Here is a 21,620-nt window from a genome sequence, read left to right as displayed (position 1 = left end):
AAGCACTGGTACAGAATCCAGGACCACTGGTTAGGTTAACTGCCCGCCTTTACATGACTGAAATACTGTTAAAAAACGGCGTTAAACCCAAAACAAACAAACAAACAAACTTTTCTGTGGTACAACATGGATGGTACCTCCAATTTTTAGGTGTATTTTGACATATCTATATCTTGTAAGTAGGGCTGTCATCGATAGAAACGATATCGATGTATCAACGATATTTTTTGGTCGATCGATTATCGATTCCCATTTTCAAAAATCGATATTTTACAGAGAGAATAAACTACCCAAATAAACACTCAGACCCTAAAAAGCAACTAAAGTTCACAAAGTTGTAAATTTGGATAAATGCAAAGAAAGGAGTGAAGGCAAAATAAAAATGAAAGATGTCATTAATTTTTATGTATTTCTTTTATTTCATAAATACAAATACAACACAATCAAACAGAAATATGGAAAGTAGGCAATAAAACTTAAAATAGCATTTACTGGAAGGTATATAGTATGCATATGAACAAATAGGTCGTTAATCTAACTTAATAATCAATATATCGATGTATCGTCGATATTTGTCTTCTGATATATCGGTATCGTCGATACGCCTAAGACCCAATCAATGACAGCCCTACTTGTAAGAATTTTTTTTTCCTTTTTGGTTAAATTTCTTCCCTTTATTGTTCCTGTCCTTTGGACTTAGATATTTTTTCTGAGGACCTTCTTGTCCTCAAGTGCAATGATAACAGGTGAGCGATATAGGGCCATCATGGCCCTCTTGTATATTATATTGAGCTAAAACAGCTTTAGACCTGTTATGTTTTAATTGTTTTTGTATCAAAGTATGGTACCTATTTTACAAAAAGTTCACTCTTTTTTTCAGTAATGTATAAGTAAACAGAAGATATGCAGTAGAAAGCAAACAGGAGAGAAACACTTAAGATGCAAGAGTTGTGATAATCCATGTCATCCGAAGTGATCATCTGAAGAGTCATATGAGAATACAAACAGGAGAAAGTGCTTTAAGTGGTGCTTTTAATACGGCATTTTGTACCATATATGAGCTAAAAAACCATCTTGGAAACATACAGTTGAGAGAAATTCTTTAAATGTGACATGACTGTGCATTTTTGTCAGTAATCTGAAGACACACATTGGAAAACATCTTGGGGAAAAAATGTTGAGCTGTAACCTTTGTAAGTATGTATGTAATAATCGCTTTCATTTGAAGAAGCATATGGCAGCACATACTCAAGACAAATGCTATAAATGCAATATTTGTGATTATTTGTGTGATTCAAGAAGTTGTTTGAAGATACATACTGAAAAACATACAGGAGAGAAGAGCTTTAAATGTGATGTTTGTGATTATGCGTGTCATACTGGCAGTAATTTGAAGAGGCATATGACAATACATACAGGAGAAAAACGCTTTAAATGTAATGTTTGTGATTATGCGAGTGCCTGTAGCAGTAGTCTGAAAAAGCATTTTAAAAAACATAGAGGAAAGGTATGTTTTAAATGTGATGTTTATGGTTATGTTTTCCATCGTGGCAGTAAGAGGCATACGGCTAAACATACTGGAGAAAAACACTTTAAATGTGGTGTTTGTGATTATGTGTGTCGCTCCAAAAGTTATCTGAAGGTTCATATGGCAAAACATACTGGAGAGAAACGTTTTAAATGCGGTGTTTGTGATTATTCCTGTTATCGAAACTATTCTATGAAGATGCATATGGCAATACACGGTGAAAAGAAACACTTTAAATGTACTGTTTGTGATTATGAGTGTCACTATGGCGGTAATCTGAAGAAGCATATGGCAAAACATACTGGAGAGAAAGGCGTAAAATAAAATTGTAATATCATGCATGTTAAACATCTACGGGAGAAAGTATTTAAATGTAATGCTGATGATTATGGTATTTTTATGCACCCAAAGGGAGGCATATTAGTTTGCAAGTTCAATTGTCAGTCTGTTCGTTAGGTCATTCGTTCGTTTGTCACAACATTAACTTTTTGCATGAAGGCACTTTACTCGTGAACCACTGCACCCAGGACCTTCAAACTTCACATGCTGATAGATTAGTACTTATTGAGTGCACGACCCTACTGACTTTGGAGTCACCAGGTCATAGGTCAAGGTCACCAGGTCAGAGGTCAATGCGCTGTGGGGGGCATTTGTCACCATTAGTGACAGCTCTTGTTTCAACATAAAATACAGTGAATCCATTTAATATGCAAAAATACATTAGGAAGAACCTGTATGAAAAAATGAGAGGCTAAAATGATATTTTAGCATTCATGCCATAAGGCCAGGCTGTATTCAATGTATGAATCAAATGAGTCACTTTCAAGAGTCTAAACCAGTCATTTTTACCAAGTCAGTTGGCATGAAAGAAAAATCACTAATAGAGTGATTTCCAGAATTGAATTTGTTCTGACACATTTGTAGAAGTATCAGGAAAATGCCTATTATCAAATTTATGGCTATCACTAAGATTTGTAGGTCGCTTGTGATATTGTGGTTCACAGTCTCAGTCACAGTAATATGATTTCTTCGGATGTAAATAGTGGTGTTCTTAAATGCAAAAGAACACAGTGTTCTCATTGCGCTAATATCGCAGAATCTGCACAGTTTACACGTGTTACAAGCTCTCAAAATTAAAAAAAATGAAATGTTAAACAAAATCTTAACTGCATGTTTGAAAATGTTATTTATTTAATCACATGCAAAATGCGAAAGTTAAAATATGACTGTGGGACGATTGTTTCCGGTAACATGCTCAAAAAAATTAGGGTAGGTATGTCGGAAATTTTTGTTTTTTTTTGGAATTTTTTTTATTAAGCGAGACTTTCCGGAAATTATTTTTGTGTCAAAAAATTATTCCAAATAAGGGGGTTATGCCTATAGAGCATCAGTAAGTTGATTTCTAACATCACTGGTCATGTTTAAAGCATAAAAAGTGCAGTTTTGCAACTTTTTGTTAAAAAGTTGAAACATGTATTCTCCAAGGCCATAAAAACATTTAGGGTTGGGCCAAAAATTTAGGGTAGGTCGGGATACAGGAAATAAACAATTTTTTTTATGCCTAATGAAGATCTCATCGGAACATGTTCTGATACATGCTGTAAAGAATACAACTTATTTTCGGACTAAAGTTATTCATGTGTGTTTTCATTTAACTTTCCGCCACATATAAAATAAAATGAATACATTTACTTCTATATTCTTAAGATAATCTTGTATGTTAATAAATCAGTAATTGCAAAGATGTATAAAATCAACAAAAACTTATCAACAAATGGACTTTTTGACTTCTGTAAAATGTCTAGCAAAAAGACATGAAATATGTACATGTATATACTACTTTTGGCAAATATATACATTGTATATACACATGTACAGTACATATAGATACAGAACCCTCCCGCTTAGCTCAGTATGTAGAGTGTCGGTCTCAGCCGGGGCGTATGTTCTCCGTGAAATCATTTGTCCTCCACCTCTGATTCATGTTGGGAAGTTTTATATATATATACATGTATCATTTTATTTCTCAGCCACTTTTACAATATACAAACGAGCTTTCTAGCCTTTTATCAATGGGACGAGTACCTTAATATTTTTCTTATTTAATTAAAGAAAACCTATAAATGTACATAAATGAGAACAATGTATATAGCACTGTATATACTTGTGAGCTTGAAATTTTGATCGTACTGTTCAATAGGAAAAGGTAAGAATAAAAAAAACCAACTTTTTTTGCGACTTGGACAAAAACGGTGAATAATTGAACGGGCTGAGAATAATTACAAGAATATCTTGCATTTAAACCCATTTTACAAATCCATCTGCATACTTCTATTCGCTACTTTTTAGCTCACCTGTCACAAAGTGACAAGGTGAGCTTTTGTGATCGCGTAGCGTCCATCCGTCAGTCCGTGCGTAAACTTTTGCTTTTGACCACTCTAGAAGTCACATTTTTCATGGGATCTAAATGAAAATTGGTCAGAATGTTCACCTTGGTGATATCTAGGTCAGGTTCGAAACTGGGTCACATGAGATCCAAAACTAGGTCAGTAGGTCTTAAAATAGAAAAACCTTGTGACCTCTCTAGAGGCCATATTTTTCAATGGATCTTCATGAAAATTAGTAAGAATATTCACCTTGATAATATCTAGGTCAGGTTCGAAAGTGGGTCAACTGCGGTCAAAAACTAGGTCAGTAGGTCAAAACATAGAAAATCCTTTTGACCTCTCTAGAGGTCATGTTTTTCATGGGATCTGCATGAAAATTAGTAAGAATATTCATCTTGATAATATCTAGGTCAAGTTCAAAACTGGGTCACGTTCGGTCCAAAATTAGGTCAGTAGATCAAATAATAGAAAAATCTTGTGAGCTCTCTAGAGGTCATATATTTCATGGGATATGCATGAAAATTGGTCAGAAGGTTCTTTTTGATTATATCTAGATCATGTTTGAAACTGGGTCACATGCGTCAAAAACTAGGTCAGTAGGTCAAATAATAAAAAAAAAATTTTTTGACCACTCTAGAGACCATATTTTTCATGGGATCTGAATGAAAGTTGATCTGAATGTTCATCTTGATGATATCTAGGTCAAGTTTGAAACCGGGTCAACTGCGGTCAAAAACTAGGTCATTAGGTCTAAACATAGAAAAACCTTTTGACCTCTCTAGAGGCCATATTTTTCAATGGATCTTCATGAAAATTGGTGAGAATGTTAATCTTGATGATATCTAGGTCAAGTTCGAAACTGGGTCACATGCGGTCAAAAACTAGGTCAGTAGGTCTAAAAATAGAAAAACTTTGTGACCTCTCTAAAGGCCATATTTTTCATGAGATCCTCATGAAAATTGGTGAGAATGTTCACCTTGATGATATCTAGGTCAAATACAAAACTGGATCACATGCCTTTAAAAACTAGGTCATTATGTAAAATAATAGCAAAACCTTGTGACGTCTCTAGAGGCCATATTTTTCAATGGATCTTCATAAAAATTGGTCAGAATTTTTAGCTTGATGATATTTATTTATTATTGGTCGTAGGGAAAAACTCGAGACATTTTTCTGTGGTAAAACATGGATGGTACCTCCAATTTTTAGGTGTTTGTTTTGACATTCTGTACCTTGTAAGAATTTTTTTTCTTTTTGGTTAAATTTCTTCGCTTTGTTGTTCCTTTGGATATTTTTTCGGAGGACCTTCTTGTCCTCAAGTGCAATGATAACAGGTGAGCGATACAGGGCCATCATGGCCCTCTTGTTTAATATAGATACTAGGGATAATCTTCGGAATTTTTAATCTTAATTTCAGATTAGATAAATAATTGGTAGCCTCCCCGAAATTTGAAACTGCAAGACTCGACAATTTGGAAAATTGAGAGACATAAGATCACATCATACAAACTATAGCCAATTAACTCATAGGCACTTTCGATAATGTGTTTATATGTTTTCTCTCCTTTGCATTGATACTCTAATTTGCTTACTGCTATTATGAGAAAAAAACTAATATATTAAGGCTCCTTCCAATATTTTATAAATAAATTGTAAATGTGTTTTTAGTAGGTATAGTAATAAGTTATTAATAAGTAACTATTATCTAAAATGTACTAGTAATAAGAGGCAATACCTAATTAAAGATTTTACAGGCTGAAAGTCATGTACATTAGAAAGGCTGTGGTATAGTAACAACGAATTATTCCATATCCTCTCCTTTTTGAACCAACGGCAAATATATGTAACTTTTGGGATCCAGTATTGACCCGTAGGTACAACATAAGCGTCGATAACTTACCATCAATGCACACATTTTGGTAGTTATTGTTTAGAATGTTGACATCTGACCTTTGAAACGGTGTAGAAGTCCATGTTATAGAGTCTGATTGTCAGTTATGGTGGTAAAGTAGCTTGGGAAATGTAGTATGTAACTTCGTCAGGCCATCCTGGACCTTTATTAGCGCAGGTTCAGTGGAATAAAGCTTTCTGTATGCAGAAAACAGTCCCTCAAAAAGTTTGTTCTTTTCAAGATTGTGCTCTGACTTGATATCATCTTCAGTCTCCAAAGACTTTTAAAATGAGTGAGAGATTCGAATCAAGTTTTTTTGTACTAGTTGTTGGTTCTTGACTATGTTTCTGTAACAAAGATCGTATCCGCACATTATTAAACATTTTTGGTGTATAACCTATATAACATGGAATGTATTTATAAATTTGTTATAAATGTTTACAGAAATTTCTTTAAAACAAACATGCCTGCATCTTCTATTGCATGAGTCAAATCTACCAAAAAGTTTGTTATTACACATTTTGAAGCAAACTGATATGGCCTAAATGGTTTGTCTTGTGAAAGTGTATAACATTCCGTATGTTTTTAGACATATTTATGAAATGTCGCTGGACTTTTATTTTTTGCAAGTTCCCGTGTGTTTAATTCAAAGGGAATTACAGGATCATTACTGTCATGACAACATGTTGACAGTTCAACAGCAATGACTAGGCTAATTAAGTGCATGTAATGGAAACATACATGTACGTACCATAGCTTCATGGCAGCCCCTATGTGTGTTTGCTTAATGAAGAGCGGTAGATTTGGTCGACACTTGCGATGAAAATGTATGATTTGATGATCATTTATTTACAGTCAAACGTGATAAGACCACCTCTGAACAGAGGCTACCTGGCTCTAAAGGCGATATGTTTTGTTTTCCATTTAAATATTTACAGTATGTTTTAACTTGTGAATAAAGACCACCTCCCAAGTACTTGTCTGAAACTATACGGGTGCGTCTGTCTTGAATGTAACTTGGGAGGTTGATGGCAACAAGATGATAGTAGATTTTGTAAAACATTACAAGGCGGGAATCCAATCTTTTCTGTTCTAAAGAGCATCAATCCAGTCTTCCTTGCATTTCAGTAACAGTGTCCCGAGAGAGAGGTGAGAAATCATCTGTTACCCATCAAAGTGCACGACGCAGTACCATTTCTATTTTATGTGCATTTGCTTGTATTTACGGGAGCCAGATGGTAGATACATATTTCAATTGCAGACGCATTTTCCATGTGATTAGATAAAGTGAATAACTTCACTTTACTATGGATTATTATATCCAAGCAGGTAAATTTTGTTTGCGTTTCTATCTTCATCTACATCTTTCACCCAACCGTCGTTTTCCGACTATCACTTTGCGGCAAATATTCGTTTGTAAATAATTTGTACTCTATCATAAAGATACCATTAACAAACGAAGGAACAGTGTTTTATTTTATGCTAACTGATGAAATACTGTGTTTTATCAGTGAGATATAATCCATATCACTCACTGATACCACTCACTGTAAATGCCGATCTACTTGCACATTGTGTATGAATTTTAAATTATTTGCTTGAAAACAGGATGTCTGTTTACGCGTGTCTGTTTCCCGCGCTGAGATTAAAATTTATTGCAAAGGCACATCTCAACGTAATTAAGTATAAAATAAAAAGAAAATTTGTTTTTCGTGACTATGGAATATATTTCAACTCGAAGTGAGAAAATTTTCACAAATTAATTCGCGCTACGCGCTCGTGAAAATATTTGAATTTTTCTCACTTCTCAGTGAGATATATTCCAGATTCACCCAAAACAAACAAATATCCTCTATAGATTTTTTCTAGCCTATTTTTAATTCTAAAACTCCATGTTTACAGTCTTTTATTGGGTTTGAATTGAAGAGGTGCCTTAGACTCTTCCGCGCGTTTATACTACATATTATCTGTGGTGCTTGACAGATCAGTGTAACCAGGTGAAAGACCCTGCTGTAACAAAAGGAATAAGGTCAGTAATTTGGTCAAAAATGTGCTTCCGTCACAAGAAGTCGAAAGAAGTCCATAACAATAGATCAAGATTTTCCCATACTTTTGCGCAAATTCGTGTAGAATGAGTGCTTTAATCACACTTTCTTACCACTAGAATACATTCTGCATGGAATGAGACGGTTTTCATGTTCATATACACCCAACGTGGCAAGTTTTGAAGATCAAATTCGAGTTATATTCATGACGGAATGAATGATATTTCAAAACCGAAGTGAAAATAATGCATATGGGTGACACTTTTAACAAATACAATGAAGCGACCATAAGGCCTAGATTTAGTCCAGTATATGGGTAGGGGTGGCTTCAATTAAATGCCTATATTTCTCCAAAATCTCGAATTTTCACAATGGAATTTGGTAATATGTTTAGTATTACGTCTTTCCTGAAAATAGAGATGAAAATGGAATAAAATTTGATAAGAAATATTAAATTTCTTATCGGAATAAGGTCAGTATTTCGGCCGAAAATGCATATTGCAAACATTGTCTATGCACAGTATAAACAAGATGATGTAGTTGCCCCATCAAGACTTCGTAAGCAACTCTTTACCACAGCTGCAGTTGATAATATTGACCACAACCCAAGTTCTACGACATCAAAAAATTCCTTTAATGGAACGGTTATTTCCGTGATGCAACATCCTTCAGTTCACGACCAAGGTGTTGTAAGAGATACTCAAATGATACTCTAGATTTACAGAAAACAATAGCGCAACTGCCTGATTCGTACACAGTTGCACTTTCAGCAGCGTTGAAAAATAATGATCCAGTTATTCCGAACATCGGAAGTCTTAAAGCCGACAGTATCATTGGCATACAACTGGATATGACTTCAGAACACAGAACAGGCTTTCAGAATACATGTACATTTCTTCAAGAAAATCGAGACAATCATTTTAGTGAAAATAGTGGCGAACTCCTGAAAACAGACAGAAGAGAAGTAATGGACCCTAAAATTGTAAACACGATAAAGAGTATACGTTACATAGGAACTGAACAATGTAAATTATTTATCAAATAACGCTTTGAAGACAACAAAAAGTCAAATTTGCTATATTTTCTAGACAGAAAACTTCAAGCCGAAGGAAGACGCAAATGACTGTTTTGAAAGAGGACTGTAACCTGTTTTCCAGATTGTACATCGTTTGTCAGTCTAGGGACAGTGATCTTGGTCAGTTTTTCAAGTACGAAAACCAGCCATGGTCAGCTTCTATTTCAAAACTTGGAGATATGAAGTCCGGTACAAAATCAGACTTCCTACGGTGCTTAGGGGAATTAGTTAGCTGTGCAGAAGAAGACTTTGAAAACGCAACAGCTCAAATACTTGATGGCGTATTTATTGTGCAGATGATAAAGTCACTTGACCCAAGCACTTTCAGGGAGTACATAGATAATAGATTTATGCCCTACATTTACAGAGAAACTCAAAAGATTCAAAGAATTGACATTGTGTGGGACAGATACTTCGAGAACAGTTTGGAAGCCGCTGCAAGAGATAAACGTGGTCACGGCACAACGCGCAACGTCCTGCTGTTCACTAAAGTACCTAGCAACTGGCAGTCGTTTCTCAGAGTAGATGATAACAAAGAAGTGTTATTTTTACTACTCTCAGAGGAAATTGTAGCTGCGTTCTCTTCGGGAAACAGAGCTGTTTCTTGCACTCACGGCGAGCGAGTCTTGTGTTCCAGAAGTGATCAGATCATTGACAAACTTGAGCCATGTACACATGAGGAGGCCGCTACTAGAATAATGGTCCATTTGCTTGACACTGTGAGATCAGGGCACAATAACATTATACTCAGAACTGCTGATACTGATGTTGATGTTATTGCAGTGTCCTTTCTAAACGATCTGCAGTTACCAAAGGTGTGAATTGCATTTGGTATTGGAAAATGTTTCAGGTATATACCAGCAGATGAGATAGCACGATTTTTGGGTCCAACCAAGTCGGTAGCCATTCAAATGTTTCACGCCATCACTGGATGTGACGTGGTGTCGTTTGTCTATGGCAAAGGAAAAAAGAGAGCATGGGACACTTGGTGTGTGTTTCCAGAAGTTACTGGCACATCTTATTCTCTGTCGTCAGTTCCATCACGGTTGGAAGAACAGTTCATGGATACAATCGAAAGATTTATTGTCCTCAACTACGAGCGAATGAGCCCTATTGCAACTGTAAATGTAAATGAGGCAAGAGAATATCTGTTTTGTCGTCGGCCAAGGTCATTGCAAGATCTCCCACACAGGCTGCGCTTCAGCATCATGTCTTGAAAGCAAGTTTTCAGGCCGGACAAGATTTGGGTCAAGATTTAGTAAAGCAGCCACAGCTACCAAGTCCATTAGAATGGGGATGGAAATATGGCAATGGAAAATGGGAACCAGTATGGACATTGTTACCTCAGGTGCAATTTTCATGCTCTAGGTTCATTCGGTGCGGTTGTTTAAAGGACTGTAGAGGGAGATGCAAATGCTATAAGGCGAACCTTAAGTGCACTGCACTTTGCACATGTGGCGGCGACTGTGACTTGGAATAAAAGATTTCAAAGTTAGCAGAATACTGTGCACGGCTTGGTTGTTCTAGCATAGTTAGCGTATTTTGGTATTTTACATAACAAGAATAGTCAGGGCAGATAGTGTTTGGCTAGATTGTTTTAATTTCAATTGTGTTTAGTTGGTCATTCATTTAACGTTTCGTGGGCAGGCGAGATTTTTATGTTCTATTGTTGTTTTTGAATATTTTATATGTTTGAAATGTTGAATGGTACTAGTTATAGAATACCCAGGAATTCAAGAATAAAGTGATGGCAGAAAGTCTAATTAAACAGCTAAATTCTTAGATTGTTATTTTCTCGAGTGCATTTCACAACATTGTACTTGATAGAAATCGTAGTAATAACAAAACAAAATTTTAGTAACCACTCAGCAGCGCATCTTTTCACTTTTTTACAAGAGCTTATCAGGAACCGAGGACCGTAGCTATGTCGCTTATTGCGAGAACAAAAATATATGCGAATGTCATATGGAACCAAAATATATGCGAATGTCATATGGAATCAAAATATATGCGAATGTCATATGGAATCAAAATATATATGCGAATGTCATATGGAATCAAAATATATGCGAATGTCATATGGAATCAAAATATATATGCGAATGTCATATGGAATCAAAATATATATGCGAATGTCATATGGAATCAAAATATATGCGAATGTCATATGGAATCAAAATATATATGCGAATGTCATATGGAATCAAAATACATGCGAATGTCATATGGAACCAAAATACATGCGAATGTCATATGGAATCAAAATATATATGCGAATGTCATATGGAATCAAAATACATGCGAATGTCATATGGAATCAAAATACATGCGAATGTCATATGGAATCAAAATACATGCGAATGTCATATGGAACCAAAATATATATGCGAATGTCGTATGGAACCAAAATATATATGCGAATGTCATATGGAACCAAAATATATGCGAATGTCATATGGAAGCATAGGACGCAACCAAGCAAAATGATATCAAACTCAGTTTGACAGAATCTTTTCAAGAGATATAATGTGCGACACTCTCGCGTACACTAGAACTGCCTGGTATGGCATTCTATTGTTCGGATACCCTGAACTGACTCCATAGTTAAAAAGCACGCAAAAAAAAATAGTACCGAAGTCAAGTGTGGAAAGTTTTTTTTACGACTGCCGCTTTACACTTAGATAATTAATCAAATATATGAGAAGAACCTTTGTAAGACCCAAACGCAACCATGCATTATGATTGCAGACTTAGTTCGACTGATTTATTTTATGTCGATTGTGAAACTAGTTTTTTTTTCAAATTATATCTATCACTCTCTACATTTCATTTCTGATCGAATTTATTGTCAAGAGTGTACGAAAGGGGAGTTTAATGCTAACCAGGGCCGCTGGAATCATTTGGTATGACCTAGCCATGGAACGAAGCTACGACCTCCCGCAATCGAGGCGGAAGCTCTACCACAAGGATGTAGAGGCGTTGTGTAGGTGGTGACATTTTAAAGCAATCACGCGAAAGATTTAAGTTTGATTATAAATGCACGAATACAAGTTGATCATTTTTGGCACTCTCTAGTTTGAATGCCCATATCTAAAAAAGGATAAACTTGAATAATGTCAAAATAAAGAAACAGTACTATACTTTGCACAAAATATAACTTAGGTAAGTAAACATGTAGAAGACTTAAAAAAATTCTTAGGCAATTAAATTGTTTTTTTTTTGGACCGTTTAACAAAAGAGGAACTAAAATATAATTAAGCATGCTTAGTTCCATTAATTTTTAATCTAAAATTGTTCAGTATGTATCAGTCTTTGAAATAAACAAAATGTTTGCTACGATAGTTTATGTGTATCGAAGATCATACTTTTCAGAAAACCTGTATATTTTAATAAAAAAAAAATCATATTTATTTGCTATGACGTCATTAAATATTGATGAGCCATCGTCACGGTCCACTGAATTGAGTGTTCCATATCCAGAAATGCCAGTCATACATTAATTAATTGCTTTTGAACAAATATACTATCATTCATGAGCCTCTACTAAAATGTGCAAAATATAGGTACATTTAGTAATTATAAGCAGGGCTATTATAGCCATGAAAATGATTTCCAAATTTTCCAAATATGAAAATATTTTCGCGGCAAAAAATAAAAAGTTCAATTTTGACAGTCGGTTATACTTAAAATATAATAATATAACAATATCTCTATAATAATTTACTTCTACCCAAAGCGTAAATTTACTTCTACCTAAAGCATAGATTTACTTCTACCCAAAGCGTAGATGCTCAAAAATGATTATAGATCAAAATATTTTGTTTAAAAAAAACAACAACAAATTATAAACGTGTAGCCATGTAAATGATTTCCGGGTTTTCCAAATATGACAATTTCACGGCAAAAAACGATTAATTTTAACAGTCGGTTATACTTTACAATATTTTTGAAGAAAATTACTTCTACCCAAAGATGCTAAAAATGATTATATATCAAAATACTTCGATTGTAACACCAAATAAGAAACTTATTGCCATGTACATGATTTCCGGAAATTAGCCGTAAAATTCCGGGTTTTCCGGGGAATACACCTGTCTCTTTCACAGAGTTTCTTCCCTTAGATAATATACGCCATTTGTATGTGAGAAATCACTAGAGTGTTATCAGTCTTTGGAGTAAGTTTACACCATTTCTTAAAATCCTATCAGTTGTAAATTTATCTTTTGTTATTTTTTATTATTGCTGTGTACAAAAAATCTATTCTAAGATATTGTGAACAGTCAAAATAATTGAATTAATTCTACGTTCGACGTTCAGTTTTTTTATCAGGTCTATGAAAGTGGTATAGTTAACAAATAATCAAGGCCTTCGAGTTGTTTATCGTCTGATTTACAACGGTTCAGAGTTCAGATGCGTAGGTAAATACTGAAGCATCTGAACGATGAACCGTGGTAAATAAGACGATAAATCACAAGAAGGCATTGATTGTTTTCATTCTGACATGCTCATTGATATATTTAAATAAATATCATACTGGACTTCATTTCTGCGAGGAGTAATGTATCGGACGTCATACGGCAATTTGACGTCATAATTGACTTCATAATGCTCTCTTACTGGTCCGCGCGTCAACCGTTGTTTATCGCAGAATATACAGAGCTTGATTTTCTTCTTTGTTTAACTGGAAATCAATTCGAGCCATGTTAGAATTACAGATAATCTATAAATTTACAGATTTTTCGATCTATAAATTTACAGATCAAATGTTTGAAAACTGCTAAAATCATATTTGGACTCAAAATCGTAGCTTGAAATTAATTGATTTACTTATGGTATGCATCTAAAAATCTGTAAATTTATAGAGTATCTGTAAATTTACAAATAATCTGTAAATAAACCACTTTCCTAGACCTGTTTATTGACTGAACAGGTCAGAGATGGCCTTATTAACTAGGCTGGTTCATTTGAAACAGACTAGTTCAGTTGACCCATAATTAGTCTAAATAATGAGACCTCGGGTAGACCGATTTTACATTTTGATATTTTACGTTGTCTACCTAGAGGTCTCAACCAGAAACAATCAAAACTGTGGTGGAAACTGTGGTCTTTTGAAATTACGATTTATCAGTAGTCACGATTTTTTTAGCCCTAACAGCTTACCTGTTGTTTTAAATCATAAATAGTAAATAAAAAACATAAGAACATGACATATTTATCAAGAATTTCTGTTGTAAAAAATTTAAACCTCTAACGTTTCAATCGTCTTCATGTAATGGCGGTCGGAGGCTTGACCAATGAAAACGCTTCGTGTAGTAATGTGTTTACCTGTATCGGCCATTTTCCAATATGTAGTACACGTGATTTAAACCTCTGTCATACTTTGAAAGTTTTTTAAGGAATCTAGATAATATATACATTATTGGAAAGGAAAAATTACAGGCTTTATATGTATGTATTTCTTTTTTTGATCCGTCACTTTGTCATAACATAATTCCTGCCCAACGGATTAAGTTGGTTGTTATTTACGCAAAGAAGGGGACAGTGCTATCACATTCTTTTCCTTTTCTGGTTTGTACTCTGAGGCAGATATCGACAAGTCCAAAAATATTAACGATATTCAACTCTCAAGTACAATTAATAATTGAATTATTTGGACTAACCCATAATATGAATTAAGGCACTGCCTAGCATGGGGATTTATCTTTTATATATCCACTTACAAGTTTAGGAAATAATATTGAATAATTATTCTTTTTGGATTCTTAGAAATGAAAATGTTTTGCGTTTTATTTTTCTCCGGAAATGGCCAATAAATACTTCACTACCCGCAGCATTTTAAAATATTATTAATTAAATGAAGTCTCTTTTCTTCATTTAGTAGTGATATGTGTTTTATTAGCTCACCAGTCACATAGTGATAGGGTGAGCTTTTGTGGCCGTCCGTCATCTGTCCGTTCACAATTTCCTTGTGAATATGATAGAGACCACATTTTGTATTTGATGTTAATTAAACTTGCACACAACTTGTGTGGGCATAATATCTCAGTTCCTTTCGAAAACTGGCCAGATCCCATCATGGAATCCTGAGTTATGGCCCCTTAAACGGTCAAAATTTGCCAGTTTTGCCTTGTGACAACATTTTGCAGTCAACTTTAATAAAACTTTCACACAACTTGTATTGGCATAATATCTCAGTTCCTTTCAAAAACTGGCCAGATCCCATCATGGGTATCATAGTTATGGCCCCTTAAAGGGGCAAAATTTGCTATTTTCAGCTCACCTGTCACATAGTGACAAGGTGAGCTTTTGTAATCACCCTTCGTCCGTCGTCAGTCCGTCCGTGCAGACAACTGAAATGAAAGAGTAATGGTAAAGAGAATAAAAGAGAACAATAGCTTCAATCCGTTAAAAATAGATTAAAGGACCAGGGCCACCTATTCAAACAAAAGATAATAACAAAAGAAATGGCCCTCTCTTTCATTTCGGCTGGACATCCGTGCATCCGTCCGTCAACAATTTCTTGTCTACATGATAGCAGCTTTATTATGTCTCCCCACTCTGGGGGAGATTTATTGTTTTTGCCCTGTCCGTACATCACACTTCATGTCCCATCAACAACTGGAGAACCATTGGACCTAGAACCTTCAAACTTCATAGGATGACAGGGCTTATGGAGAAGACGACCCCTATTGTTTTTTGGGGTCACTCCATCAAAGTTCAAGGTCACAGGGGCCTGAACATGGAAAACCTTTTCCGATCAATAACTTGAGAATCACTTGACCCAGAATGTTGAAACTTCATAGGATGATTGGTCATGCAGAGTAGATTACCATTATTGATCTTGGGGTTACTCCGTTGAAGGTCAAGGTCACAGGGGCCTGAAAATGGAAAACCATTTTTAGCTCACCTGTCACATAGTGACAAGGTGAGCTTTTGTGATCACCCTTCGTCCGTCGTCCGTCGTTTGTCCGTCCGTCCGTGCGTCCGTGCGTCCGTCAACAATTTCTTGTCTGCACGATAGTGGTTTCATTTATGATTTTATTTTAATCAAACTTGCACACAACTTGTATCACCATAAGATCTCGGTTCCTTTCTTGAACTGGCCAGATCCCTTTATGGGTACCAGAGTTATGGCCCCTGAAAGGGCCAAAATCAGCTATTTTGACCTTGTCTGCACAATAGCAGCTTTATTTATGATTTGATTTTTACCAAACTGGCACACAACTTGTATCACCATAAGATCTTGGTTCCTTTCTTGAACTGGCCAGATTCCTTTATGGGTTCCAGAGTTATGGCCCCTGAAAGGACCAGAATTAGCTATTTTGCCCTTGTCTGCACAATAGCAGCTTCATTTATGATTTGAATTTAATCAAACTTGCACAAAACTTGTGTTGCCATAAGATCTCAGATCCTTTGTTGAACCGGCCAGATCCCCTAATGGGTTCCGGAGTTATGGCCCCTGAAAGGGCTAAAATTAGCTATTTTGACCTTGTCTGCACAATAGCAACATCATTTATAATTTGATTTTAACCAAACTTGCACACAACTTGTATCACCACAAGATCTTGGTTCCTTTCTTAAACTGGCCAGGTTCCATCATGGGTTCCAGAGTAATGGCCCCTTAAATGTCCAAAATTGGCTATTTTGGCTTTTGCAGCCATATAGAGACTTCATTTATGGTTTTATTTGATACAAACTTCCAAAATATCTTCAACAACAATAAATCTTGGATTCCATGACAAATCAGATCCAATCGTAGTTTCCAGAGTTATTTTATATCTGATTACCTCCCCTGATTGTAGTCAAAATGGATTTATATCAGTAAGTACCTACAGGACTTATTTGAAATTTCATTATTGTCATTAGTTGGACCGAGCCAATCAGGGTAGATAACTATGGACTGATTTTATGTCAAATTACCTCCCTTTATTTCAAATTAAAATGGGTATATCTCCGTAACTAATGAAGATACTGATCTGAAATTTCATTTATGTCAACAGATTTATTTGGCAGATCCTTCTTTTGTTAACTTACAATAATTTTCTTTTGAATTACTTCCCTTTTACATTACTATAAATAGCTTATTTTTAGTAACTTTTTTATTATTGGCCGTAGGGAAAAACCGAGACCATTTTTCTGTGGTACAACATGGATGGTACCTCCAATTTTTAGGTGTATTTTGACATATCTGTACCTTGTTAGAATTTTGTTTTTCTTTTTGGTTAAATTTCTTTCCTTTGTTGTTCCTGTCCTTTGGACTTAGATATTTTTTCTGAGGACCTTCTTGTCCTCAAGTGCAATGATAACAGGTGAGCGATATAGGGCCATCATGGCCCTCTTGTTGATCAATAACTTGAGAACCACTGGACCCAGAATGTTGAAAATTCATAAGATGATTGCAGAGTAGATGACCCCTATTGATTTTGGGGTTACTCTGTTTAACAGTTTAACAGTTAAAGGTCAAGGTCACAGCGGCCTGAACATGGACAACCATTTCCGATCAATAACTTGAGAACTTCTTGACCCAGAATGTTGAAAATTCATGGGATGATTGGTCATGCAGAGTAGATGACCGCTATTGATTTTGGGGTCACTCCGTTAAAGGTCAAGGTCACAGGAGCCTGAACATGGAAAACCATTTCTGATCAATAACTTGAGAACGACTTCACCCATAAAGTTGAAACTTCATAAGATGATTGGTCATGCAGAGCAGATGACCCCTATTGATTTTGTAGTCACTCCATTAAAGGTCAAGGTCACAGGGGTCTGATTATGGAAACCATTTCCAATCAATAACTTGAGAACCCCTTGATTCAGAATGTTGAAACTTCATAGGATAATTGGATATGCATAGTAGATGACCCCTATTGATTTTTGGATCACTCTATTGATAGTCAAGGTCACAGGGGCCTGAAAATGGAAAAACATTTCCGGTCACTCGCGGCGGTCAGTACCTTGAGAACTACTTGACCCAGAATTTTGAAACTTCATAGGATGATTGGACATGCAGAGTAGATGACCCCTACTGATTTTGGGGTCGTCCGATCAAAGCCTTAAGGTCAAGGTCACAGGGGCTTGAAAATGGAAAACAGTTTCTGTTTCATAACTTGAGAACCACCTAAGGATATGAGTTATCGATATGAATACTTTACTAATATATTGTTGTATAGGCTTTTACTCTGTATCTTCTACATGCATATACCAATGCATGAGTACCTCCCCTGATTTTAATAAAAATGGATTTATCTTGATAAATATTTATAGAACTCATTCGAAATTTCATTATTGTCTTTAGTTGGACTGATGCAATCAGGGTAGATAGCTATGGACTGATTTTATGTCAAATTACCTCCCTTTGTTTCAAATTAAAATGGGTGTATCTCAGTAACCAATGAAGATACTGATTTGAAATGTCATTTGTGCCATCAGATGGACTCGGACAATCAGGGTAGATAACTTTTGACTGAATTTATGACAAATTACCTCCCTTTATTTTATGTAAACGAATATATCTCAGCAGCATCTAAAAATTGGTTTTAAATGTTATTTAAGTCTTCCAGGGTAAGGAATAGTCATGTTACTAAAATGCAGCATTTGAGCCTAGAACCCTCAAACTTAGTATGGAAATTGGCCCTGACTAGGTCAAAAGGGACTGTTACAAGAAAATGTTTATCCTGATGATATTTAATGTGTATGTCTATGTGCTCTATGTCAAAACTTGATCATATTATTTTGAGCAATGGTACTCAGGTGAGCGATATAGGGCCATCATGGCCCTCTTGTAATTGTTTTTTATCAAAGTATGGTAACCATTTTACAAAAAGTTAGAGGCCTGTACTTGTTTTTCCCAGGAAAGACGGCTTCGCGTGCTATACACCGGGCACGTTTAAGAACCAGACTGTCTATTCGCAAAGAGCTAGGCTAAGTTAGCCGGACGTGTCTGTATCTGAAAAGTTTTCTCTGTCTGTTCTGGGGGCTTTATCTCACTCTGTCTCTCTGGTGAGATCGCTCTGTGCCTGTACTTTCATGCCCTGTGTAGCTGCAGTTGCTTTAAAGTCCCTTTGAACGTGTTTGTCATGAAAAGGGCGCTATATAAATCTGGTATCATAACAATAATAATTATAATAATAATTAAATAATTGTTTTCATTTTTTTTCAGTAATGCAAGTAGAAGATATACAATGTACAGTAGAAAACATTCAGGAGAGAAACACGTAAAATGCAAGATATGTGGTAATAATGCATGTTGTCAAGTGATAATCTGAAGAGCCATATGAGAATTCATACAGGAGAAAATGCTTTAAATGGTGTGTTGTTAATAATGCATTTTGTACAAGTTATGAGCTAAAAGTACATATTGCAAACTTACAGGAGAGAAATTCTTTAAATGATATGACTGTGCATTTTTGTCAGTAATCTGAAGACACACATCGGAAAACATACTGTTGGAAAAATGTTGAGCTGTAACCTTTGTAAGTATGTATGTAATAATAGCTTTCATCTGAAGATGCATATGGCAGCACATACTCAAGAAAAGTGCTATAAATGTAACATTTGTGATTATTTGTGTACCTCAAAAAGTTCTCTGAAGATGCATATCAAAAAACATACAGGAGAGAAGAGCTTTAAATGTGATGTTTGTGATTATGCATGCCACCATGCCGCTAATTTGAAGAGGCATATGGCAATACATACAGGAGAGAAGAGCTTTAAATGTAATTTGTGTGATTATGCCAGTGCCTGTGGCAGTGATCTGAAGAGGCATTTTGCAAAACATACAGGAAAGAAGTTCTTTAAATGTGATTTTTGTGATTATGCATGTAAAAACAGAAGTAAGCTGGACACGCATATTGCAGTACATACTGGACAGAAACGATTCAGATGTAATGTTTGTGATTATGCGAGTCATTATGGCAGTGATCTGAAGAGGCATATGGTAATACATACTGGAGAGAAACGTTTTAAATGTGGTGTTTGTGATTATATGTGTCACTACGGAAGTGATCTGAAGAGGCATATGGCAGTACATACCGGAGAGAAACGCTTTAAATGTGGTGTTTGTGATTATGCCTGTAATCAAAACGTTTACTTGAAGAAGCATATGGCAAAACATACTGGAGAGATTGCTTAAAATAAGGTTGTTTGTGATTTTATGCATGTAAAACATCTAGAGGAAAAATGTCTAAATGTGATGCCTGTGCTTATGTTTTTTTAGCTCACCAGAGCACAAAGTGCTCAAGGTGAGCTGTTGTGACCAGTCATTGTCTGGCGTCCGTCGGCTTCATGCATCATGCGTCAACATTTGCCTTGTGAACACTCTAGAGGCCACATTAGTGACCTAAACTTTATGAAACTTGGTCAGAATGTTAGTCCTTTGATCTCTAGGTCAAGTTCAACACTGGGTCATGTTGGGTCAAAAACTAGGTCAGAAGGTCAGATCAAAGGAAAAGCTTGTGAACACTCTAGAGACCACATTTTTGTCCCAATCTTTATCAAATTTGGTCCTAATGTTTGTCTTGATGATCTGTAGGTCTAATTCGAAACTAAGGTCATGTAGGGTCAAAAATTAGGTCAGATCAAAGGAAAAGTTTGTGAACACTCTAGAGACCACATTTTTACCCAATCTTTATGAAACTTGGTCAGAATGTTTGTCTTGATGATCTCTAGGTCAGTTTCGAAACTGGGTCATGTGGGGTCAAAAACTAGACCAGTAGGTCAGATCAAAGGAAAAGCTTGTGAACACTCTAGAGACCACATTTTTGACCCAGTCTTTATGAAACTTGGTCAGAATGTTTGTCTTGATGATCTCTAGGTCAGTTTCGAAACTGGGTCATGTGGGGTCAAAAACTAGACCAGTAGATCAGATCAAAGGAATGGCATGTGAACACTCTAGAGACCACATTTGCGACCCAATCTTTATGAAACTTGATCAGATTGTTGGTATTGATGATCTCTAAGACATATTTGAATCTGGGTCATGTTTGGGCAAAAACTAGGTCAGCAGTAGTCTGGCTACCGACTAGATAATCTTTTTTTTTTTTAGAAAAAATATTTTTTTTATATATTCTGACTTCATCAGTCTTGGCTCTGATTATCTAGTCTGGTAAACTCTGGTCAGAGCTTGTGACCGATATCTCATGATAAACCGTTAACTGACCAATCACAAGTATGGCACACTGCAATAAATTTTTCCTGTGGATAGAGATCTTAATCCGCATTTAGTTAACAGGTGGTAAGCACATGAGCTGAGGTTTAATTTTGTGCTTCAGTTTAATCTGGCTAGTTTTAATCATACACCAAAAAATCAGAAAGGTCTGAATTGCCCCTAGTCTTCAATTATAATCATGTTAAAACAATAATACCTTAAATGAAAACATATGAATAGTCTTCTTATTGGTTAGATTTATAAATATGTATAAACTATTTAGAAGTGCATTATGTTATTTGATACCAGTAAGTCTAATCTAATAGCACAGTGCATAATAAGAAAAGAAGTCAATTACCCTTCCATAAACAACATTTTGAGTAAATATATTCAACAGTGTATCCTCAGCAGCAAGTATTTCATTGCCGAAAGTGCAAAAGATATTTTTTGTTTTAATATAAAAGAATGATATCTAAGAATGATGTTAAACAGAATAATAAACAGATATTCAGTTAAAGTAGGACATAGGCAGAATGAATATTTTAACAA

General features: G+C 35.4%; 1 protein-coding gene across 1 annotated transcript in view; it reads left to right on the top strand.

Annotated features, from left to right (window-relative positions):
- Window positions 1-6,865: 6,865 nt before the first annotated feature.
- The window catches only part of LOC123542861 (zinc finger protein 808-like), a 33,333-nt gene continuing 18,578 nt past the window's right edge, over window positions 6,866-21,620 (top strand). The window contains exons 1-2 of the mRNA XM_053532116.1: window positions 6,866-7,135; window positions 19,086-20,051. Coding sequence (XP_053388091.1) covers window positions 19,380-20,051 — 672 coding nt within the window. The 5' untranslated portion in view covers window positions 6,866-7,135; window positions 19,086-19,379. The remainder of the gene's footprint in view (window positions 7,136-19,085; window positions 20,052-21,620) is intronic.

This window comes from Mercenaria mercenaria, chromosome 19 (assembly GCF_021730395.1).
Source record: "Mercenaria mercenaria strain notata chromosome 19, MADL_Memer_1, whole genome shotgun sequence".
In the NCBI taxonomy this organism is placed as follows: Eukaryota; Metazoa; Mollusca; class Bivalvia; order Venerida; family Veneridae; genus Mercenaria; species Mercenaria mercenaria.
Note: the sequence above shows the minus strand (reverse complement) of the source record. Positions and strands in the feature narration are given on the sequence as shown.